The following is a 26090-nucleotide window of genomic DNA, read 5'->3' on the forward strand; positions in this document are numbered from 1 at the left end:
TTGCTTGTTCTGTGATCATAACTGTGGGTACACTGTCTTTCAAGGATTAACTACTGTGTAACTTGCAGGTTTTTGCTTTTATAATATAGTCAGCTTGGAAGCAAATACAAATATGAAAATGATGTAGTGATCACAGGGATATTGAAGAGCCATGTGATTCTAGTGCAAAAGTTGGCAGAATTTTCACAAAATATACCATCCTTGAGGCAGACATCTGTATTTAATTATAAAGGTTATTGTTTGGGCTATGAAGGTAGGAGACCAACCCTCCCCCCAATAACCTACATATTTATTTTAAGTCTTTGCATAAGAAAATATCCCGATAGCAGCAAACAGAACTTATAACTAATTTATAAGAAAAAAATTAAATAAAATTTTCAAGTTCTATTAGGCATTTTAATGTGCCTCTTATTGGATTCTTTCAGTTTTTCCTCCATCTCATTTTAAAGATAGAAATAGAATTCCCTTGGAAATTTTAATTTTAAAGCTAGAAATAGAATCCAAATAGAATTTGCTTCATTTTCTCAACACTTAACAAACAGGTATCTAAACCTGGCTACAAAGACCCTGGATAAAACTGTCTGGTGCTTTACCTTTATAAGGCAAAGTTTTAGAAACTGGGCTGGATATCAGATATCTCACTTTGTGTAAACTTAGCTGCCTAATTACAGCTGTAGACTAAAATAAAACGTTTTTTGGTATTTTTTTTTAACTTGGGTATGTGTATGTATAAACCAGTTAATTTCTAATCCCATGGCATCTTTTTTTTTTCACCAGAGGATCAGGAAAAAACTGTTCCCCTTTATGACTCTAATTCTGTACTATATGGCAGTACTGACTTCACTTAAATGGACTAACCCTTAATTCAGAGAATTCTCAGGAGAGAAAGAGTATAATTAGATCTCTTAAAATTATTAGAAGTGGGAGAGTAATACAAGCCTTAAAGTAGCATTTTTTCTATATTGAAATACTTTAGTAGCAGTAGCTTGCAGGGAAGTCTATTGTCATGTGCTACCTATGTTTTAGGCATTATTCTGCTTAAAATGCGTATTTGCTGGGCATGTTGTTACTAGAGAAGTATAAGTTACTAATACCTATATCTATCTATAAGAAGCAGGATAGTGTTTAATAAAAAGAATGAGAAAAAATTGGTATCAAGAAAATAATGTAAATACCTTCTATCTAAAAATAAACACAGTCTGCAAAATGTTTCATGAACACAAGCTAGAATGGTGCCTATTAGAATCTGACTCATGCATTAGCCAATGGGAAGAGGGGGAGAGGAGGGACCTTTGTCCATGGAAAGTGAAGAGTTCTGGAGAGATCTATAATAGATTAAGACCCCCTAGAAAATGTATTCTTTCCTTTTCTTTTATAAAACTCCAAGTCCTATAATTTTCTTTTGTTTTACTGAATCAGTCTCACAGTAATTTGCCTAATAGAAACAATGGGAAAAAATAATCCTTAAAGACTGAGTCCCTTGTTACCTTTCAGAAATTTCTTACTATTGAAGAATATCCTAAATATACACATCTGAATACCAAATCAAATAGGAAACATAGCATAGAGAGTCACACAGAAGTGATTGACAATTTGTTATTTATCCAGGAATGTAAAATTTTTAAAACTAAATAAGGTGTAAAATACAATTATTAACATATTTGATTATACATAATGCTAGACATTTTTAATTCTATATATATTTTTAGGCAAAAATAATTATTATTTTCACCTCTAATCTAACTTCCTCTCTTGTTCTCAAGCAAGATAACTTGGCTTGAACTAGATGTGCTGTTAGGTAGTGATTGACACATATCACTATAATGCTTCCATCCTTCCTGAGGTATTTTCACATAGGAAAAGCAGATGGCATTATAGCCATGGCTCTGCTACCAGATTATCGTATGCCATGATCTGTCTCAAGTGTGAATGATTCTGGAAGGATTTCAACACTCTGTAGTTCCTTAGATTCGTAAATTGATAAAGTGTTCCAAGACCCACAGCTGTCCACGTTCCTGTGGGTTAAAAATACATGCAATATTTTTGCCTTATCAGGTATGTTCTACCTACTGATACCTACTTGCTTGTCTGAAATTCACCCATGAATGTGTGTGTGTTCAAGCAGCAACAAATGTAATTCTTTTTATATAAAACAGAATATTGATAATTCCTGGTTTTCTTTTCCTTTTTCATTTTCAGGAATTCTTCTTGGCAGTAAAATGTTCACTTAGAAGATCAACAGACTAAAGACTAAAACACACAAAACAGAGTCCTGAAGTTATTCATGTCTAAAGCAAATTACATAAATGGGACACCAATCTCAGAATCTTCTGGATGACAAAACATAGATCCCGAGTTAGTTTATGAGAACTGAAATTAATAAATTGTTCTCTTATAACTATTTATTCTTTTGAACATGACTGGATTCCAATCCAAATTATTCTCACATGCACACTTTAGCTATTGCTTATCCACACACCTGTCTCCTTTAAGCGTTATCTGGTGCACCTGCCTTCACTACGTCTCATGGAAACTGAACTAGAACTAAGTTAGTTTATGATCCTTTTTTAGAATTCATCAAGAGCAGCACATATTTTTTTTTAACTCTTACTCTTTTTCAAGTAAAACCATAGAAAGCAGACAGTTTTCAATTATTCCAGGTAATAAGATCTGCCTAACACTTGTCATGTGCACGGTGATTCTACTACTCCCTATCAGATTACATTTCATATACCAACATTTAAACAAAATTACATCAAACCCCTTGAGTCTTTACTTCTATAGCAGTTATTCAAATTACCCTGCTCAACTGACTACTGAAAAGGCAAACATGTCAGTGCTGAGGATAGAGAGACATAATAAAGAGGAAATCTGGTAACCAAGCAATGTAGTCATGAGCTTCCATCTGTGAGAAGGATCAGCAAAGTTCTTGTGCTGTGCCAGCATAAGGGAGCAGTGGAAGAAATAAAAATCTTATCCCTGAACTTAAAGAAAGAATTACAGAACTGGAAGTACTTTATGGCAGATTAACAAATATTACTAGAAGACATTGAAAAGTATTGCTAATGCAAAAGAGCTCTGAGAGTCAGAGGAAATGCTGCTTCTGTCTAAATAGTTAAGAAAGAAGAACAAAGAGTTCAAGAAAATACTCTGGATTTATATTTAATGTTTAGTCTGAAAAGGTTTCAGATATCACAGACAAGTATCCTGCTGGCACATGTCTATGTGTGATGTCTTCTAAAATGTAAATCAATAATGTATCACTTATGGAACATCTTAAGCCTAGGGAATGCTATTCATACCATTGATGATTTCAGCTAATGTCAGAAATAGAACCACATGCTTCAGGGAGCCCTATGAGGCCAGCACAAATATATTATCGAGAGAAAGAAGTGGCATTATTAAAACCTTATCTGCACATTCCGGATAATTAGAAACCAAGTCTCAGTATATCTGAAAATATCAAATATACCATCATGGGATCATAGGATAATATGATTGTGAGCAGCCTCAGAAGGTGCAATTTCCTGCCCAAAACAGTGTTAGGGAAACTGTGAGACCAAGTGGTTTAGGGCTTTATGTAGCTCAGTCCTGAGCATGTCCAAGGAAGGGGAACGCATGGCATCTTTGGGCAACCATCATGGCTATGTGAGTTTTATTGAAGCACTAAACGGGATTATATTTTTGTCCTAAACTGAAGATTTATTTGGCACCTCTTAGCCTCAAAGGATGTATAGCCCTAGACTGGGTTACTTGACAAAGTCTGAAAATTTATATACACTGTCACGTGAATCACAGCAGTCTTCAGTTTTCAGGTGCCAGTCCAATGAAATCTCTATTTGAGATTATCACAAACTCTCCCTCAGAACAGTTCTCTGGTTTAGAATGTCCACTTTCCAAAATGTCAGTATTTCTGGGAGAAAAAAAATCTTTTCCTAAGAAAAGTTAAAAATATCTTTAGGAAATATTTTCTCTCAATACTCAATATCACTTTATCAATTTGTTTTTTTCATGATAAATTGGAATAAAACCAAAGCCTATGTTTTCAGCAGTACAATTCTGTGTTTGAATCTGCCCATGGATCTGTCAGGATGTGGAAGTCTGGAGACAAGATTGGATAGGCAGTCACCTGAACTGTGCATTATTGTCCTAAACTAACAGGAAAATATGGTGGTTTTTAAAATCCTAGATGTGCTTTCTTTCAGGCTATTGACACAGCATATGAGGAAAATGAGCAAATGAATATTTATCTAGCTCAAATGGCATTAAAATTAATGTATGCCTATACTGATTTTTTTTCAAGAGTTGTGAAACCAGACTTGCAAAATCACCTGTGAGTAGCCTGAATACTGAGCTAAAGCACAGTTTCTGAGTGATTGCTTTGGGTGCTACAGCATGTAGAGGAAGACCTCTTTCAAAAAGCATATCAGGATTGTTTGGCTATTATATTGTGAAAATAAATATAAAGTATAAAAATAGTTTAAATTATAACGATCAATTAAATTAATACCTCTAGTGTGATCTAACGTGCACCTATTTTAAATAGCTGAAGAAATAATGATAATAAGAAAAATGCAAAATAAATGACTGTTATGATGAGATAATCTTGCTATTTCTGAATATATATTTCAGCATAGCAGTGCTTTTATTACTCTTTACCAGCAGAAAAGCTGACTTTCATCTGAAATTATTATTCATCCTGCCAAATAAATTGAACTGTATGGAAGACAAGTGCTAGAAAAAGTAATCTGAAAATATATATCTTATTTGTATTGCAATCAAACAGACATAATGGCAGAGATCAGAAATATAGGAGAGATTATTTAAATAAATTTTATCTTAGGCAACAGAAGACTTCCATAAAACAACATATGTCATTTGATTATCTCTCTCTGTCATCACAGATCATGAGCAAAACTCTCACTTGCCAAATACCTGCCGTTCATATTGGCTTCAGTAGGGTTATTGAATACAGTATTTAGCACTGATGGAAAATCCCCCCATTCATTTGCAGCTGTAGCAGCATAACTCTGGAGATGTTAGCTCCAGACAGGCACCTGGGTTTGTAAATTTAGTCTGTAAGACACATATTTTATTTGCACAGACAACAGATCAGCTCATACACTACCTTTGAGGAGGAAAATTCTGTTTCAGGATATGGGTATTTCTTCAAATGAATTAGACGAATGCCAGTTTTTGTCATATAATTAGGCATGATCTCATGCTATGATATTATGAAAGAAGAGTGGAAATATTGAAAAAAAAATGCAAACTGGATATTTGCAAATTATTTTTGACAGCAATGTGAACAAAAGCACTGATAAGCACAGTGTCAGGAAGAATTAGTCTATATGATTCTGGACTCTACACAGTGACAGAGAAATATTATTACTGTGAGAATAATACTGAAAAAATAAATGTGGAAAAATACAGTTGTAGGGAGAAAATATACATGGCAGGTGGAGAAAGCTTCGCCTACAAAACTGAGTGTTAGAATATGCTAATAATAAAATCGTTAATGACTAAGTGAGCACAGTGTAGAAACTGCAGTTACCTTATTTAGATGAAGTGACTGTGTAAAATATGTTAACAGAATGCAGAAAGAGCAAAGAAGGTATGAAACACTAAAAATTAACATAGAAACACAATGTACTACTACTGAGATATTTAGGAAAAATAAATTCATATTTATCAAGACTGTATGCACCCATTGACACTAAAGGCACATACTATTTTAGTGGGGTGTATTTCTTATGAGTGAAATAGGAATTTATTTGCTGTTCTGTGTTCTGGGACATATATCCAAATTTCTCAAGCTTACTGCACTCTGTGTTCTACAAGATCTTTGGGGATACATAACAAACATCCTTAGGAACAGCAAAAACATTCTCAAGGTCAAATAAACATCTGAAATTGTATTTAAAGTTGATTGAAGTTATTTCCCCCCCTAAAATGTTTCAATTAATATTCAATTTTGGCTCTAAAGTTCAGTGAATGTTGTAATTTCTGGCCCAATTTCAACTCAGTTTCTGGTTTCTGGTCCATTTGTACTTCCATCTCCCCACTCCTTCTATCCCTCTGCCTTTGAGGCTGAAAAGCACAAATAACTGATTATAACTAGTAGATACAGTAGAAGTATTGACAGTAGTCAAGCAGTGAAGACAGAAATCTGAAATCAATGGGAAACATGACACAAAGGGTAAAAGGGAACAAAATTTTTCCGAAATCGTAACAGATCGGCCCAAGGAAAGGGTACAAAACAAATCCCATATATATCTATTAAAATAATTTTTTAAAAATCTTCTTAGATTATTTGTACTACCAGGACACTGGTGTCCAAAAAGGAATCACTTATATGCTTCAAAACTGTATTTTATTGATCTTAAAGTTTATCTGTGCTGGAAAGATATCTGTATATATCAATATATCTGTATATAATCAATTGAGAGCACCACCGATCTGATACTGTCCAAAGGAGGTAAAATGTCTCACTGCCTCTTGGTCACTCTCAGGAGAAATGTTACCATGAACCAAGTTCAGAGCAGCTGCTGTCCTTTTTCTCCCTTACAGCTGCTCAGCATTGCCACACTGCCAGTTGCTGCAGGGCAGAGGAAAGGAAAAGAGGAGTTTGACTATCTATTGCGTGCTAAACTAGCAGCATATGGAAATATCATCCAAGCAGGAATTTAGTTCCTATACCCTGATCTGAGGAAAAAGGCTGAAGAATAAAAAGAATCTTCTTTCTCTTGTGACCTCTCAGAAGTTAATCCCACCAGTAGAGAGGGACATCTACAAAACTGGTTGGGAACAGAAATTTCATTTTGTGAAAGATTTTGGTATGGCCCATTTTTATTATTATTGCTTAGAAACAAAACCATTTGAAAATTATGAATGGAAACTGTGCAAGCACAGAATGTGCTGGGGCTACTCACCTTGAATGTCCTGATCTGGGCTCCCTTCACCTGAGGACACACACCCCAGAACCCTGCTGCAGCTGATCTAGGAGGAACTTCAGGCAAAACCAGAAACCTTGTAATCTCAGGAAGGTCTAGGCCATTGCTGTAGTTTCCACTGGCATTAGAGTGAAAGGCAGAAATCATTACAAATCTGCTCCAAATGCAAGGTGCACTCTTTCATTATTATTGATAAAAATACATTCAGAACATGCAGATGTAGAAGAAGAAATTCTAACCACAGTTTATTCAAGTGAGAAGCTAAGAAAAGGAATGAGCCTCACCTGACAGATGGCAGTCCTAACACTTAATATTTGAATACTGTGGAGAATGCAGCCGGAATTTGGTACAAACATAATTAATATTTGAAATGCATGGATCTAGTTCAACTAGTAACTTACTGACAATAAGTTAATTTTCCGTGCTTTAGCAATGGATTTTTTTCCCTTTCCCATCACATTTGATATTTTCTAGGCATTTCTAAATAAATTAAAACTTAAGATTTGTGACATAATGATCATAATAGTTCTTACATTAATTTGCAAAAATTATTATTATCAAATATCATATCTGAATTTATGTTGTGATGGAAGACAGGTTATGGACAATGCATATATTTGTCTTCAATTACATTTCCCTGTGGTACAGAATTACTCACAAATATATGGCGCAGGGTACTGAATTTGTACACCATTAAAATTCTCCTATATATGGTAGGAGGAAACAAATAAATTAATATATGTATGTTTCATGTCTTGGCTGATTACAATCAACGTTCTTTCTGGACTGACAGCTGTCAGAATCATAGAGTCATAGCACTACAATCCAGCTAGAAAATCTTGAAGAGGAACAGCACATGCTGGGATCATCCCTGATGCTCTAAATTGGCCAGAGAAGGTCAGCACAGAATAGCCTGAAGCACTCGTTCCAGGCCAAGAACCCAGGGAAACACAATGTGCATCTAAATGGTGTAAACCCCCAAGGCAAAAACCCACACCAAAACTGTGTCTTAATATGAGGGAATGAAGCCCTGTGGTGAGACAGAGAGATATTGAAAGAGTCTCTCAGAGGAAGAAGTGCAAGCTTCATTGCTTGAATAATTTAAATCCTAAATGAATAATACAAATGCAAATATACTAAAGGGAACGATCCACTGGCAGAGCATTGAGTAAATGGATATATTGATGGTTTTTGTAATTCTCTTTTCATACCTGTACCTGCTAATTCCAAAATGATCCTAGGTCATGAGGTTCTGAATCCCTAGGCATTCTAATATAGCATATAATAATAGCAATGGATACTGTAGAATAACTAACAACTTTTTGTGAATCCTTACAGAAAAAGTAAAGTTGTTTGCTGTCTTACTGTTTTCCCATGTGATGTTATCTTTAATAGACTAGGAAACTTAGCTCACAGAAGTTCTGTCTTACGGATTTTGCATTTAAAATTCATATTCTTTTCATCAAATTACTGTCTCTCAGAGTGAATTACACCATGTAAAATATACATTGAATGAAATCCAAAATATAACATAACTTTTATTAGTAATTAAACTAGCTGTAAAATTAAATAGAAATTTTAATCACTTTTTAGACTTTAATTTCATGCAGACATCCTAAAAACCTGACAGTCTTTTTCCCGTGTAGATATCTGAAGTCCTGAATGCTAATAAGACCCATATGCAGCCACATTGATGACGTATGCCTTAAGGCTGAATATAATTGCCTCTGTGCAATCTCATTGACATTAGTGGTCTTGCCAGGAACAGGAACCTTTTTTTAGATGGAAAAAGTGAAACACAAAATAACCATAACCAGAGCTAATTCCAGGTGAATTTTGTAACACCGATAATAAAGCATTCCCATTTTTCTATGTAAGTAGCTGTGTAGACCATGTGGCTTTAGGATTAAGAATGATCTGGTGTCCGAGGCATCAGCACAGTGAAAGCAAAGACAAAGTACTACTTGAAGGTACCAGCTCTGGCAGCAGCCACTGCCACCACACTCAACCAGTGCCTTTCTCAGTAGCATCAGCAGATATTTGCTATTTGGATGTTCAAGCAGCTGATTTCTATCTTCTCCAACAGAAGTAATTTGGCAGTCTGTTGTCCCCGGCAACTGCATGCTTTGCCTGAGCCTGAAGTGCAGACAGTCATAATCTAAATGATGATCATTATTATTGCGAAGGACTAAAACAAAATCTAGAGCTATAACTTGAAGTTCTGGAAAAACTTAAAAGAGTAAAGAGATGAGAAAGCAAGACTGATAAAAACTAAAGGTGATGATGAGGGACATCAACCTGTCAGGGAATCACAAAGGCCCTCTTAGCTCAAAATGAGATTCAAAATACAGTTTCAGTATTGCTCTTGACGGCTCTGAAGACAATTCCAGCCTTATAAAAAATTGCAAGCATATGTAACATAGATGGATGAATAAATTTTAGGGACATGCAGGATATATGAGGTAAAAGCAACACAAATATCCCATGCTATCTGGAAAGATGTCAGGGCAGAGGAAGGAAAGGAAGGAAGGAAGGAAGGAAGGAAGGAAGGAAGGAAGGAAGGAAGGAAGGAAGGAAGGAAGGAAGGAAGGAAGGAAGGAAGGAAGGAAGGAAGGAAGGAAGGAAGGAAGGAAGGAAGGAAGGAAGGAAGGAAGGAAGGAAGGAAGGATCAAGAATTAACTATTTCGCTCCAGTACAAAAAAAGTGTTTATTCAAATAGGAGTGCACTTACAAAACTCTGTGTACAGGAGGGCAAACACATGACTTTATAAAGTCAAATATGATAAGAATGCTGGACAAAATCTGAGTCCATTCATTGTTTCCCCCGCCAAAAATATGATGGGAACTATGATTAGAGCCATTTCCCCAGAGCTATCTTTTCCTGACAATACCAGGTTTAATTGCTTACTGCCAAGATGTTGAAACAGATCAGTAACACATCTTTAGGCATATAGTCCTCTAAATTCTCTTAATGAACTTGAGAAAGCAGTAGTTAAAATGCCAGTGAAAACCTTGTAACCACTGTCTCAAAATCAGCCGCTCTCCTTGAGGCCAGGAAATGCCATATATAGTTGTGGTGAGGAGCAGCGGCGCTCAGGAGAGCTGTCCTTGGGCTGTGGCGAGGGTGGCGCCGCAAGGGCCAATGCCACCAGGGGGCAGAGGACACGGGATCGGCCACGCCGAATGGGTTTGGGCTCCGGAGTCACCCTCCCTCGGCGTTTTGGTCTCTTGCAAAGTTAGCAACCGTACAACTTTATCTAGAAAACATATATCTCTATGGCATTCTCCATTTCTTTATTCACATCAGAGATGCATATTTAGAATGAATTCAAACTTTTCCACTCGGATGCATATTTTCCCAATCAAATGCAAATTCTCTCCCATTACTTTCGCAGTGCTTGTTGTTAGCTGTCCAATTTTAATATCTTTTCCTCTCACACTTCTCTATTGGCCTACTACAGAAAATTATCAAGCAATAAGCACAACGAGCATTAAGAACTCCAGGAGCAATAGATCTACGAGACTTCAGGAGTGTAAATCACCACAATGAAAGATTTTCTGATATCACCTACTGCTCCCGTAGTTATTACTACCCATCATTCATTCCCTGCTAAAAAACACATCTCAGATCTTGTCTTTCAGCCGCAGTGACCTTGCTTTGACTGGGGTTATCTTGATCAGTTCTAAACCAACCAATCAAGGTGGATAAAAAGGGGGGGGGGGGGGGTTCGAAGAGGACTATAATATACATTCACATCATCAACATCAAAGTTCAAGCCACCATCGGGAGACAGAACAAAAACGTTTTTCCAAAGTCATGAGGTTCTGGTGCCTTCAGTTTTCAGGCTGTGACTCTTAAATTCAACATGAAAAGATGGGGCTTCAGTGAAATTTGAATTCTTAAATGTATTTTCATATTCTAATTTTTTTCTTATTTTCTTCCCAGATAGGCATCTAAAGCACTGCACTCTAGATCCTACTGGCCTGTAGTTGATCTAGTTTACTACTAATTGTTGAATACTAGAAGCAAAACATTGACTGTTCAGTAAAGGTCACAATTTTATCGTTATTATTTTCTATTGCTGTTATAGATATATCAAAACGACGTTTTAAATGTAAAAATAAGAATGATGTCACTGCTGGCCATTACGACTTGACTAGATGTTAGGTATTATAGAAAGTGCTAAAATAAATATGTTCCTCTTCACTCTTCCTACTACTGTCTTTGGGAACTTGAATAGCTTTTCAGAGAAATTTGTGTTTTTCACTAAGATAAAGAGCAATAAGAGTAAAATTCAACTTGAAGACTCATCCACTGTTCAATGGAAAAGTATTCAAAATATTTTAAGAGACTTTTTTTCTCTAGTGTTTATCAGAGTCAAAAAAATGACTTCTCCAAATATTATTACAGAAAAAAACATGGATCTTCTTCCTTTGATTCATACATCTGAATATAGAGATTTTAACATTTGTTTCTGCAAATAAGCAACGCTTACTTTGTAAGATTGATTATGTATCTGATTATATATCCCTTAATGTAACTGAGGCTTTGTAATTAGTACACAGTCAATTACTATGAAGCCGTCTTAATACAGTTTTATATATATGTATATAAAATTTATTTTCAGACACCATTCACAGTTGTGTAAATCCGGGATGATTCCACTGAGATTAAATTAATCCAGAAATGAACTCTCATACTCAACAGCCTGTGCCCCACCTCTAATAAATATAGAGGATGACACACGGTAATAGTGACACAAAGGCCACACCTCTGAAAAGCTCACGGGAATAAGGAAACACCTGTTTGTGCTGTGGAAGAACAGGTGGGAAGCGGTGGTTTGCCGGCTCAATATCCGGTGCTCGCGATTACAAAGAACGGTGCTCAGGTGCCTCTCTTTTTTTGCCCTATGAGTTTATTAAGAAGCCGCCGGTGCTTTGCGCTACCCTAGAGATGTCTTTCCAGCATCGCATGGCTGCCCCCATCTCTCCCCGTGTCACCTCGCCGAGCCGTGCTGAACTCACACCGTTCTGCCTGCTGGGTAGCGCAGGAAGCCTTAATTACAGCCTGAAAATAATACCCGCTTCCCCCGGGAGCCTCCCCAGCTACTCCTGTGGGATGGGAGAAGCCGAGAGGAGCCAGGTGGGGGGAGGCTGGCGCTCCCCGGCCCCGAGCGCGGGCAGCGGCGCCTCCGTGCGCGCCGGCGAGGCGGCCCCAGCACCACGGCCAGCTCCGAGCGGGCGTCGCGCCCCGAGCGGCCCCGGCCCCGGGGCGGAGCGCGGTCCCGGGCAGCGGCTCAGCGACGGGGCGGCCTCGGCACCCGCTCGGTGCCGCCGCGGGCCGGGCGAGGGCTCCCTGCCCAGCTCAGCCCGCGCACCCGCGGGACCCGGCGCGCCCTCCGCGCCGCTCGCTCGGCCCCGAGCGGAGGCTGGCACCTGCTCGGCAACTCGGGGGAAGCGTTCGGCGCCGGGGGAATCCCCCTTTCTCCCAGGAGGGGGTCGTGCGGCGAGGGGAAGCCCTCGCCTGGGTCACGCTGCGTAGGATGGGGCAATCCCTTCCACCGGGGAGAAGAAGGATGCCGAGGGCTCCGGTGGTCCCTTCCCCCGCTCCCCCATCGCTCAACATCGACCCCTACTCGCGCCGCCCCCCGCCCCAGACGGGGCGTGTACCAACTTCCCTCCCTCCCCCGGCCTTGCCAGCGCCTGGGGCTCCCCGGCGGGCCACGCTCAGGAGCCGCGAAGGGGCCGGCGGTGCCGGGAGGGCGGGGACGCCGGGGCTACCGGAGGTGGCGGGGTCCCCCCGCCGCCATCGCTCTCGGTCCCCGCTGACCCCTGCAGCCGCCGCGGTGGGGGATGTGGCACGTCGCGGTGCTGCTGGGGTGTAGCTTATTCCTGATGCCGCTGTTTGTCGCCGAGTTTTGAAGAGATTTATTGGCTGGCTCTTGCTAAACCACGCTTGAGTAATCCGAGCTGCTGCGCGCCGTGGTGAAGCCCGGAGGGGGGAACGTCACTCCCTCTGGCAGCGGAGAAACATTAGTCTTCCAGCCCTCAAACCACCACTACAGCGTCGGAAACTGCCGGGTCACAGCCATTTGCTTTGGAAAATTGGCGATGTTTGGTGCTAGAGATCGATTACCCTTGTAATCTTTCCCCACCCGCCACCTCCTTCTGCTTACCCCACCCCTACCCGCCCCAGACAATAGCGTCCGAGCTCCTCCAGGAAAAAAATAGAAAAGAAGGCAAGGAGAGAAAGAAAGAAAGAAAAAGAAAGAAAGAAACTGGGGGATGAATCTGACTCCAATAGGAAAAGCGTGTCTCTAGAAGTGGTGCTAATGGGAAGAGATTTCCGAGCTCCAGAGGACGATGATTTGTCACAAAGGGTAGCTGGCTCGGTGCTTTGGGCTGGAGCCGTGTAGGAGATCCTTGGAGAAGTCATTGTGCACAGAAAACCGAAGACCTGTACAAACATGCCTGTTCGCAGAGGTCATGTGGCACCACAAAATACATTTTTGGGTACAATCATACGAAAATTTGAAGGGCAAAGTAAGTTCTCGCTTTCTATCTATTTTGCTGTAGTAGTTTTATTCTGCTTGTGACTAAATGGACAGCAGCTCCAGACTATTTTTAAGTTTGTAGCTTGCAAGGAAAACCCAGGAGGTAAGAAGGGGATCCCTGGCAGAAGTAGTAATGTTTTTGATCTAGAATACACATTACCAACTTGAATTATTGGTTGGTGGGCTTGTTTGGATTTGGGTTTTTTTCGGGAGGGGGGGTTGGGGCTATTTTCCCACACTGTTTCAAGAATAGTTTTTATCGTTGCCTGTATCCATATTTTACAGCTATAGTAGTTATCTCTTACCTTCTTCTGAAGCAGTGAGATGGCTCTAAAAGCAGAATGTAGAATCTTGTTGTCTTTGCAATGTCTAAAAAATAGGCTAGATTTATTATTATGATTGTTAATGCTGTTAATAATAATAGCCTTTTCAAAATAAAGCAGAACTTCAGACTTTGATTTAGAGGAAACAGAAAATATGCATAAGAGTTATTAAAGAGGAAATACTCTCTTACCTTGTTGTCATGGCTGCATTTTGATATTGCTGTCAAATTTCTCTCTTTTGTTTATGTAAGTCTGAAATATCTATCAAACCAGTGCAAATGCATCCTCAGGGAGAGTCTGTGAAGTCTTTTCCAATGCAGCAGTTTACTACCTGTCAAGGAGGCTGAAGCTGTAATGTTTTTTCCTGGCCAGAATTCTGGTTTCCTATTAGTTGTAAGAAGGAACACTTGATGCTTAAAATGAATTTCATTTAGGAACAGTAGTTTGATATATGTACATTGATTTAAATATTTAGCATAATTTTAGTATCAGTGTGGTGTGTGAGCCCTTACAGGTAATTCCAGTTCATATACTTCTATATACTTAAACCCATAGTAGCATGTGTAATATTTATAATTTTCTGAGAAAAAAATATAGACAGTGCTACTCCTAATTTATCTATATGTTAAGTTGGTGTTGCTACTCCAAGTTTTTATGTAGTAAAATGTATATTTTTTACACTAATAATGTACTAGCTACTAAATAGGCAAGTGATAGAGAAAGTTCAGCATGATTGAAAGATAGCAGAAAAAGTAATGAAATATCCAGATACATTGCTGTGTTCAAAAATGGACGTATTTAAAATTTTGAAGACTTGGACTGTTTACTTGGTGTCATGTAAGAAATCTTTTATAAAGCAAGCAGTTGCCTTGTAAATTTAAGTAACTAAAAATTAATATTATTAGAAGTAAATGTATCGAAGTTACACATTTAGAATTACAATGGGAATAATGCGTTTAAAAGGTAAGCAGGCTAGTAAGAGTTGAAAACTTTTGAACCTATCTTTGAGTTGAGAGTCTGGGAAAGGAGGATGGATGGAAGCACAGAACTTCAGTGAAATGTGCAAAATGTTTCCAACATAACAATCGTTTAATGTACCCCCTTTTTGTAGATAGATAGACTCGTTAAAATACGGACTATAAATTTTGTTATTCACCTCAATGAAAATCTCTACAGAGTAGATTGAGATTGGCCTTACATCAGGAAGCCCTTCACTTGAGTAGAACCCCCTTCCCGAGGCTCTACTTTTCCCCAAAAGAAGCTACTAACTTTCCAAGGACTTTCCTAGAGTTGCTACTGATGGGACAGCACTCATTGCTTAGGCTTCAGTGAAAACTGAAACAGACAAAATTTTGAAATCGAAAGGGGATTTACAGAGACTTGCATAGTGTGGTTTTATTTCCTTAAAAACCAATTACATTCATCTTTAATATATTCTAAATTAATTAAAGTTTCTTTAAAAGCTACAGATCAAATGATCTTCATTAAATGACTGAAAATCTCTGTATTTCAGACATTCCCATGAAAAGAATGGTTGCTCAGCATTCATCCCTGCAATCGACCCTATAAGAAATGTTGAAAGAGTACTAAAAAATGCATCACTTTCTTTTATTGCAGATAAAAAATTCATCATTGCTAATGCTAGAGTGCAGAATTGTGCTATCATCTACTGCAATGATGGGTTCTGTGAGATGACCGGGTTCTCCAGGCCAGATGTCATGCAGAAACCTTGCACCTGTGATTTTCTTCATGGGCCCGAGACCAAAAGACATCATATTGCCCAAATTGCTCAAGCCCTGCTGGGGTCAGAGGAGAGGAAAGTAGAAGTCACCTATTATCACAAAGATGGTAAAGTCTGGTTTTATTTTCAAAACTTTTTGTGTGTTTGGTCAGCAGTTGATTGGTAAAAGAAGTGTGTATGTTGTACTGGCCAGCCCCTCTGCTGGAGGTGTTGTAATCTCTGTGAAGTTTGGTGAAATACATTTGTATGTATCAGCAAGGGAGTCTGCCCTGAGAGTGGTGGGTGTTTGGAGTGTATCACTCACTCTGTATGCTCACTCTACCAGCTGAGTGAAGCCAGCACAATGTTTGCAACTCTGGAACAGAAGTTCTCCTCTTGGTTGGTTTAAAGAAGGTGTAAATCACTTAATGTAACCAGTATACAGGAAATGTACCTTGATTCAAATGCAGTATTTTACCACAAAGTTAAAAGTAGAAAAAACAGTCCATCATACTGCAAGTATTAGCTTATAAAGAAAGGTACAAGTCTTTTTCAGAGCTGAGATATTGTGAAGTACCTGCAACTGAACTACTGATATTGTCCTAGTACTGCCAGAGACAAAATTTGGGTTTGCCTAGGCTATGAACTATTCCCTGTTATTCAGTGAAGACTCGATATATGCAGAATGCCTGAATCTGCTGATACTTTTTTTTTCTGTTAAGAGCAAAAAAATTAATAAATTTATATGCAGATTTAAAAATGCATACGCATGAGAAGTAATTATGATACATAATAGCTATATGTAGAGTTTTGTTGTTGGTTGGAGTTTTTTTAATTACCCAGAGTTATTTACAGAAACACCCATCTTTCAAATGAATTCAAGTAATTGATAATTGTGGTGTACCTTATTTTGTCTCTTGCTGTGTACGCTCTTGGGAGAAGGAAAAGGAAATTCATATTCAAATGCTGAGCTTAAATTAGTTCTGGAGAAGGGCCAGTGTGTTGTTTACATCAATTTTAGAATCACATGTGATGTGCTCTCTCATTTTAAAGTCACAGAGTTAAATCCTGTTCTCAATAATTCTGTTGTTATCTTGGAAAGACTTAAGTAATATTATTTTTAGCTTAGGCTGGTGTAATTCAGATAGGACTCAGGCCAACCGTTCTACCCACGCTACCAATATTTAAGCATACTCTTCATAGCAGATTCTCAGTAGAGCCGTTTATTCTTAGATCTGCTTTGGTGGTCTGGAGCAGATTTTGGTCAAGATTCGTTGTAGCTGTGCTGTGGACATAGCTTTCTCAGGAGACTTGACACTGTGTGTCTTTTACACATCTACCCTGTGTTTGTTTTAACTTGGCATGTGTTAAAAATAATATCGCAAAAGGAGGAAGTCAGTGCTAGCTTTCACAGCCATCAGCCTGGAGCACTGTTTGGAGATGTAGTAGTTTAAAAGTCCTAAAGTCTCCTATAACAATGTGAGGGAGGGAAAGGCATTTAAAAGTACTGTTTATCTGTCAATTACCAGAGATGGATAGGTAGGTTGGTAGATAGACAGAGCCTTCTCTAAAATGCTGAATTCTGAAATCATGCAACACACTATAATCTAAGAAAAACCAAAGAAATACTGTCCATAAAAATTGCTATATCCTTCATAAACAGTTTTTGAAAGCTGAGTTATAGATTGTTCAGTGCAAACTCTTATAAGGGTTTTCAGTAACTTCACTTCTGTGAATACTTACTTTAACTGCCTTAATATGTTACTTGTCTAAATGTGAGCAGGATTCACCATGTGAACTGTATGATCTGCTAAATTTAAACAAACACCGGTGAATCAGGCATAAATTGTCAAAATATAAGATATGTCTGACACTCAAATGCATGGTTATCTGTCGGCTTGATTGTATATATAGATTTTTTTTGTTTTGTTCCACATAATGTTCAATTTCTTTTCAAAATGTGATAGAAAATCTTAATCTATGTGGTGTCATGAAATTGAAACTACCTGTATGGTGAATGTAACTAAATAACTCAAAAATATATACCTCACTTTTTGAAATTTTCAGATTTGATTTTTCAATATATAGCATAGATACATATACCTATATATAACATCGTCTGTATATTGTAGCATTATACAGAATAGTGATATGTAACAAGGACTTCCTCCAGGTTGTGAAACAAAGTCAATTTCAAGGGTTTTCTAAAATTGTGAGAGTTTAGTGCCTGGTTAGTGGCTTATTTTGTGTGTGTACTCTGAGTGAGTATGAGATTTGAGGTCAATTTCAGCAATTCTCAATTTTCAGGGGTCAATTCTAGCACAGTCAGAAATGTAACTTTCTGCATGGGAGTAACTCAGGTTACTCCCGTGAACTATCTGCTGCTTAAGAGTTTGACACTGTATTTCAGGGCAAAACATTGTATAATATTTAACATAATACTAAGCATATGGAGGAGGAAGACACCTCAAGAAGCTGTGAATTGTTTGAGTTTCCACTGACGGGATGTTCTGAAGACCATATTACACACTCCTGAGAAAATGCCTAGTGATTTGCAAATAAAACCTTATTCCACATCACACTATCATTTACTCTACATAAGCCACTGATTATATTGAAAATTATTTTAATATTTTGAAATAAAGCAAATGTCAATGGGATCACTTATAAAGCTGATCTGTCATCAGAATTCCAGCAATGCAGATATCAGAAAGGGAATCACTCTATAAATAATGCTTTTTCTTTTTGATTCTAAATACCACCTCATGTAATTTTAAAATGTCACAGCTTTGAAGCTCAGCTATAGAAAAATGGTATTACACACATACATGGGGAATTAGGATTCTGATGTTCTCTACTGGTCTATAGTCCACTTTTCTAGAAAGTGCAAAATCTTGAGTTTTAAACATCTTGATGATGCAAGACAAAGCTGCTGTTTGTTCACTGCTTTAATCTTTTGGCCAAATAACACACTCAAAGATGGGACAGAAGGATGGCAAAAATTGTTGCAAGTTGATATTCATAAAATGGCAGTTGCTTGAATCTACAGTGCCTTAAACATGACAGACAGAAGATAGGGTGGTCAAAGAAGAAAAAAATTCTATATATGACGATTTTATGAATGAGTAACCTGGATGGAGCCTATTTCCCTTTTTACCGTGCTGTGTGGGGAGGGTGCAGAGAGTTACTCAGTGCTTGTGACAGCTTTGTGTAATTTTTTATATGGCCTGGACTTGGGCACCCAGCAGGCCCTGTCTCAACCACACCAGTGATGTCTTTAAGGCAGATTTTAACTTTTGCAGCTGAAAGCCTTTACCAGGTGCTCCTGGAGTTCTATCGAAATATAGCTTACTTTTGGTTCTAATTTCTCATCACTCTTTTTCCTTTCAGAAGGGTATTTACACAATCCAAACAAAGTTCTAGTCTTCTGTCCTCTTCAAGTGGTGTCACAGTAGGCAATTACATATATACCAGAAGAGTTAGTTACTGAGAAAACTGGTTAATGGGAACAGATGGTGCCAAACCTCAAGGTTGCTTGAACCTGCAAGTAGCACAAGTAGCTCCACAATTGTCACTGGATGTACTCATGGGATTAAAGATACAGTAAATTTATTTTTTAATGTAAATATCTGTTTTTAAAGAGAGCAATAGATAAATATAAGTCACAAGAACTATTATTTTGCAATAGATTTTTTTTTTCCAAGGATTGCCCATTAGGCATTAGCATCTGCTCAATTAAAAAAATTATACTCTGATATCAAAGTAGCAATATCATAAATTCCTTACTATCTCACTTTTTTTTTCATTAATCTTATAGCAGTATGATCTGAATTATACTTGAAGGCAAGATATTGTTTATACAGGATATCAGTTCCTATTTTAATAAAGTTATTTATGGTGAAAATGTTTGACAGCTCTTCCTTTGAGGACTCCATTTTGCAGTTTAAGTCATTATTGCATAAATCATTCTTGACAGATGTAAAATATTGCTTGAGGTGATAAAGCTGTAAAACTTTTGAGATAAAAATTATAATTATTTTGGGATTGAGAATGGATATATAATAATCAGAAAGTATTGTGCCACACAGAATACATTTTTACTTCTTACTATATGCTTTGTAGGCAATAATGGGATATGTCTAAGCTTGCAGGTGGTATCTGCTAAAGGAACGTAGGATCATTTAAGCTTAGCCTATATGCAATCAGATATTCTGGGGTTGAGAAGAGCTAAGGTAGAGTATAGATTTGAGCAAAGATAAGATCAAGAAGTTTGCAGTGTGTGTACAAACCTCATAAACTACTTGCCATTTACCCAGTTTCAAAAATATAATTTGCCAAAACTGACTGCAAATTAAACATACTTGCATTTTCAAAGCACATTTCCAATCTATCTTAAGGCCTTTTCAGCTCTTTTTTGAGGATAGGAAAATAAAAATTGTGCAAACATACTGACAAAATAAAGTGAAAATGGTATTAAGAGTTCTTAAATAGAAAGATCACGACTTCATTTAGAAGCTAATCATCTAGACTTCAGTCAGCATAGGCGTTTTACCACCTGTTTGTATCAACCTATCAATCAATAAAAATACAACTAAAAAGAAAGCTGCGTACATGTGTGTCAAGTCTCCTTACATTAGCTCTAGCACGAGGGTCAGCAGCTATAGTCTTGACCGTAGTTTCAGTACCTTCTGCAGAACTTTTGAGATAGGTCAGAGTCCAATCTGTCTGAAAACCTACTGGTGTAGGACTCCTTGATATAAGAAATACTATCTGACTGCATTTTGATAAAGTGTTATTCCCCACCAAAAACCTGTCAAAAAACCCTTTCTTAATGCAGGGCTTTTTTTCCAGGCCTTCCTAAAATACCTCTTGGATGAAATCCAGACTGTTACTGAAGGCATTGACCTATTGGAAATGAATGAGGACATCCGTTCTTATGTCTGTAGCACATGTTTCTACCTTTGGCTTTAATACTTGTCAAGAAAAAAACATCCCTTGTCCCATTCAGATACTGCTCTGATGTCTGCCCAGAACTGTGGGTCACTTCTTATTCACATTTCATATAGGATACCTAATGATTATGATAAAGCACCTCTTAGATATCCTAAGAAAGCTTATTTATGAGTCAATTTCACTCTTATTTTTCAACTCCTTGACTTTCCAATTTATTCCTTTTTCTTTCCAGGTAAAGATGAATTGATTTTAAATAAGGAGGGGATTTTTATAAAAAGAGATAGTATCTGAATAAATAGAACAACAATTAAATTGACTTCTAAATTATTCTCTTTCTCAGCGTTTAGGGTCAGAAAGGTATGAGTAGACATATATAGTTTTAATAAGTAATGAAGAATACAATTGCTGTTATTATAGGTACTGCATCTTTAACAGGAAAAAAAGCTTAATTTGGAATAATCCATTCTGACAGTTTTGAGTTCCTCCATGGCACAAATAAAAAACCTGCAGGCTAGTGGTTCAGGAGTCTTTCATTTCAGTACAGTGTTCAGACAGAACTCTTCTTATACTGGACTTCCATTTAATGTCAGGATTCAGAATGTCACAGGGTCAATTCACACCAATCAAGGGGCTCAAATTTCCCTAATCTAAGCTAAAAAGAAAAAATGGTTGCTGACTTTCAAAAAGTGTGCCATAGTGGTAAGAAAGGTGACACATTCTAGAGTGAAATGGTAATATAAGGTTACGATGTGATAGGTTACATCCACCACAGAGTTTAATTTTCTAATTAGGCATTGCTGACAAAATTTTTTATCTGCTTTGAATATGCTCATTTTAGTTGTGAAAGCTATTTTGGTTTTGGGTTATGAGACAAAAAGAACAGATGCTGTTAGTCTATTTTTGGTGTAGTTTCACATGATTTATTGTGTCCTCTTTCCATCTTTATCATGCATCCTTTCTAATGTTACATTATGATGAGAGTTATTGCATACTCAGAGTTATTGCATACTCCTGATTCCTGTTATTGATTGGTTCTTTCCCTTCTCAACCGGCCCATATACCAAAAAGAGATGCAGAGAGCAAATCAGACATCATACCTTGCAACAGACACAGGGGAAGAGCCACTGCTCCTCTAATAGCAGCCTTTTGCATATTTGATATGAAACAAACTTCAAAACATGGCACTTCGGGTAACACCATTGTTGTCATTTCTGTTGCCTTGGATTCCAAGCAATGGGAGGAGGACAGTGGTGTGGATTAGATGTTATGTTAGTGGTTTTAAGTCCAGTTTTAAAGTGTTTCCTACATACCTTAGTGTATGACTCAGTCTGTGTGCTAGGTAGTCCATGCTCTTCTCAGCTAAGTGTGGAAAAAGCTTAATCAGTCAGTATAGGATTCAGAGTAGCAAGACAAAGCTGAGTATGGAAATTGCTAATTGACTCTGGAAACTGCCTATCTCAAAAGCAATCAGAACTGTAGCTGTGAACCTCAAGCCAGGCAGAGCGGATAAATGACAGTGACTGGGGGGTATTGTGGCTCTATAGTTACTCACTTGTTTCACATTGTCTGCAACTCTGAAAGTTCATGTCTCTGAGGTGGCAACTATTTGCCTTATGATTTTGTACAGTTGAACTTTTTAGTCTATTATACTGGGGGGTTTTTTAAAGGAAATAATATACATATTTGAGTAATTTCTTGGAAATTGCACTAAAATTTCATTCTGAAAGTAGAATTACAGCCATAACTAGTCACAAAATGCTTTTTGACCTCCAGAATTTTCACAGATATGCAATTTTAAGCTTCCTCACCAACTTGCTCAAAATAGCCTTTTCATTTCTCATTTTTTAAATTCTTTAAAACTGAAATCACAGTGAAATCTCATCAGGAAAGATCATCCCAAAGGATACCAAAATTCAATCTGAAAATAAGTCAGAGTAAACAGTGTAAAGGGAAGGCCTTGTCTTTCTTTCCCTACTTCATTAACTGGATTCCAATTATAGATCTTATTATACCCAGTTTTGATATGACTTCAATTATGGCATTGAAGTGTTAGCCACACAATATATTCCTTAAATGGCTTAAAGAGCCATCACATCATCAAAACTCAAAGATAGTATTTAAGTGTCAACATTATTAACTATTTCATTACTGGTAGTGAGTGGAAATTACCAGAAGAAAGCTTAGGCCAGAAATACCAGCTGCCTTCAGTACTTGACTACACGGTGAAATTTCTTGCTTTCCTGTCCTTGCTCCTCCATAATAACCCAATCAATAAAAACACTTTCTCTTACATTTTGCCATTACCTCATTTAAACCTCTGATTTGCCAAATTAGACTGCAGTGGAAACCAGAAGATCTTGCCTAAACAGTCATTTCAGAGAAACACGACAAGAATTTACTTCAGATACTTGAAAATTAGGATTTGTCACATCTGAATACTGATCCTTGACAGTACCAGCTTATGAAATCTTGGCCTTTTTTTGAGCAAACGCACAGAACTATTTGGCAACTGGTTGTTTCTGTGGCCAGTAAAACTCCTAAAGGCCTGAGAGCAAGATATTAATGCAGGAATTAGCATGTGCACCAACAACTTTCATAGAATTGAATTACAAATTTTAGTTCTTATAACACTGAGAAATCCTGATCCTTAGGCATTGGAGCACTGCTCATACAGACTGTACACCTTTGCTAACCAGTATTAGCTGAATCTCTACTGCTACATAAAAAGATAACAAATTATGAATGAAATGTGTGAAATAGAGACAAAACTTTCCTCCATTTTTATCCACAGATTAGACAGGCAGACACAACTTTAGAACAAGGACATATTAGGGGGTTTTGTCTTTGTCTTATACCTGTTAATCATCATGTAAATGTGTTTTATCACTAACATGCATGTGCTAAAGCACTTACACCTAGGTGTTGTCAAACTTCGGAATCTGTGCCCTTTTGAGATTATTTCTTAGAGCATTCTTTGCTGATTTTCATTCAAATCAATGCAAGTGGATCTCTGAAAATAGCTTGCAAATTTCCTCCTTTCAGAACTCATTTATGTCAATCTGCTTTACTCCTTCCTCTCTGGAAAAAAATGCCAGATAATCTCATTAGTATTTTGCATGTTTATGGGATTTCTTTTTATACTTTCAAAAGAACATGAAACTCACTCATCCATAAATCCTATTGTCATGGCAGTTAAGGTAAAATACTGTTGCAGTTCTGTCTACTTGCTCAAAAAATGCAAAGAAAGAAAGATCCTAAAGTCCATGCCATTTTAAATAATGACAATAAAAGAAAGGAAAAATAGTTCCATTTTTTTTCCATTTTAAGTGCCCAGTTTTATTTTTGCTTGATAAAATATACCAGGAATCAATTTAACACCAAAGTTTATCCAACAGAAAGAGGAACTCTTCCCCGAAGGACTATTTCTGGAGTTATGGACAACATAACTATATTATGTGAGAGAGTAGTAACAGCCTTGAAGTACAAAAGATAAATGGAGCAGCTCACAAACTGGTATGAAAACCTATGTATGATGTCAATCCTGAGCCAGTGCATGCTGGGTCTCTGTTCAGAGCATCCTTTGCAAAGCATTCTTAGTCTTCCTATAAGTTACACTGATAGCTTTTGGCAACAAAAATCTGGGCACATAATGCACAGAAGCATGTTTAGTGTTTTATCCACAATTTTAAAGAAAAGCTTTGTAGTTTTTAAGCTAAAGAAGAGTTTGAGTACTGTTTGTGGATGACCAAAAAACTGTAATAAAACCTTGTTCCTCTTTGCCCTGAAACTTGCAAATCTTTTCTAATGTCAGGATTAGAAGTAGGATCTAAGGACCTGTTCCTAAATGCCCAAAAAGTTAACTAAAAACTACTCACTGCTGCTGCAGGTACAAGTAGAATTAGTGTCTGATTTGTGTGATGTTTGTAGATCAGGACCTGGGTGTGGGCTTCCCCCTCCTGTGCTCATGGTTATTTGAAGAGGGGCAAAGAGGAAGGAATGCATGGTTCACAGACCACTCTTCTTCCTGGCTGATGGGTAGGCCAAGGTATTTCATAGAAACAACTACACAGACTAAGAACATTACAGCTAAGGGAGCTATTACATAGACCATGCAGATCTATTTGCATTCATTTTTTATTTTCTTTTGACCTCATTTGCAAGAAAACAGATCCTGCAGTAGCAGAATTACCAGTAGCATCACTGTCTCTGCAGAACTCGACATGTGCAAAACATCATTATTAGCCAGACAAATACATTGTGTGTGGCTGCTTGAATTTCAAATATAATCTCTTTAACATTTGAATGTGCAAGAGCATTTGTCCCTGCTTCACGGGAATTGATTGAATTGTCTCCCTTTTAAATAATATTTTATTCTTAATCCCTTTTCACCTAGGGATAATTTTTTTTGTAAAGAAAAAAAAATTAAAGGACTGTATTTCCACTTTCTGAGGAATATCTGAAGAAAATATGTCAACTTTTTTTTAAATGATGGAAAAGCAATTCTACACATTTAATCTCGATTATTGCCTGGAAAGTAGATTATCTAAATGGCGGGGGAGGGGGAGTTCACAGGCACTAAAATATCAGATGTAACAAAGTTATCATAGCTACAAAGAGCACACTGAGGTTGAGTTCTTGCAAGAGAAATGAGTGACCTGAAGTTTTACATGTAAAATCAAATTAAGGGGTGGATTTTCAATTATATATATATATTATAATATATACTATAAAAGTGCATTTCTCCTTTTCAAAAGGCTTAAGAACCACTTTGAGGAGCTGCCAAAATTACTTCCTACCCCATCACAGAATACAAACTGATGTTCTGTAGTTCACAACAGTTTTGCTAATAAAGCACTTTACTTATTAAATACATTCGATCACAGGAACTTTTAACAGAAAGGCAAATTAGAGGGGCTCCTAATGAGCTGATTTATTAATGCAATGAGTCTTTTACCTCCAAAGTCATATTATTCTGGAAACGCTCACAGTTCCAAAACATCCTTCTCTAATGCATTGTCGCACTATCCTCTGCTCTTTTCCAATACAGTACACCAAAGTTGCATTGTAACATTTCCCAGTGTACATATATATTAAAATGCCACCAAAAAATCCCCAACGTGATCAAGTCTAAAAAATGGATAACAGAGTGAGAATATAAAATGATATTATAGGGAATAGTTCTGTAAAACTGCCTTTAATAGGGACTGTACTTAGAGGGGTTATTCTTATATGAGCATTTCACACCACAGGTCAGGTCCAAGACAACACACTTGGTAATGCAGTTGTGTACCTGTCTCTCTTCTATCATAATAAACAATAATTTCCAGAGAAACTGCTTCTTGTCTTAGAGATGTCACACATGACCCTGAAGTGCCAGAGTGGGGTTAGAGACAGCTGGGGGTTGTGTACTGAATGGCAAAAGTGTCCAAACTGTTTCCTCATCTTGACATAGGGTTAAAAAACCACAAAGGTGGAATCAACTCCTGTGTCAATGTCAGTCCTCAGCTTTTCCAAATTTGATATAGAAAATAGAACTGCCAAAAAAAATGACAAAGAAAAAATACAGAAGAAAGTTCAGTGGCTGCTA

At 37.5% G+C, this 26090-nt stretch overlaps 1 protein-coding gene and 1 long non-coding RNA gene across 3 annotated transcripts in view; one reads left to right on the forward strand and one right to left on the reverse strand.

Annotated features, from left to right (window-relative positions):
* Positions 1-12790: 12790 nt before the first annotated feature.
* Positions 12791-14232, reverse strand: LOC148223213 (uncharacterized). The gene is made up of 3 exons (XR_015804891.1): positions 14022-14232; positions 13813-13876; positions 12791-13048 (listed from the first exon to the last, which is right to left on the reverse strand). It is a non-coding gene; the product is annotated as an uncharacterized LOC148223213 (long non-coding RNA).
* The window catches only part of KCNH7 (potassium voltage-gated channel subfamily H member 7), a 207869-nt gene continuing 194587 nt past the window's right edge, over positions 12809-26090 (forward strand). Inside the window, exons 1-2 of one of the 2 annotated variants that reach the window (XM_088168138.1) lie at positions 12809-13496; positions 15448-15678. In XM_088168138.1, coding sequence (XP_088024264.1) covers positions 13421-13496; positions 15448-15678 — 307 coding nt within the window. In that variant the 5' untranslated portion in view covers positions 12809-13420. The remainder of the gene's footprint in view (positions 13497-15447; positions 15679-26090) is intronic. The other variant, XM_088168137.1, reaches the window with a different exon arrangement.

This window comes from Sturnus vulgaris, chromosome 7 (genome assembly GCF_052056855.1).
Source record: "Sturnus vulgaris isolate bStuVul1 chromosome 7, bStuVul1.hap1, whole genome shotgun sequence".
Taxonomy (NCBI): Eukaryota; Metazoa; Chordata; class Aves; order Passeriformes; family Sturnidae; genus Sturnus; species Sturnus vulgaris.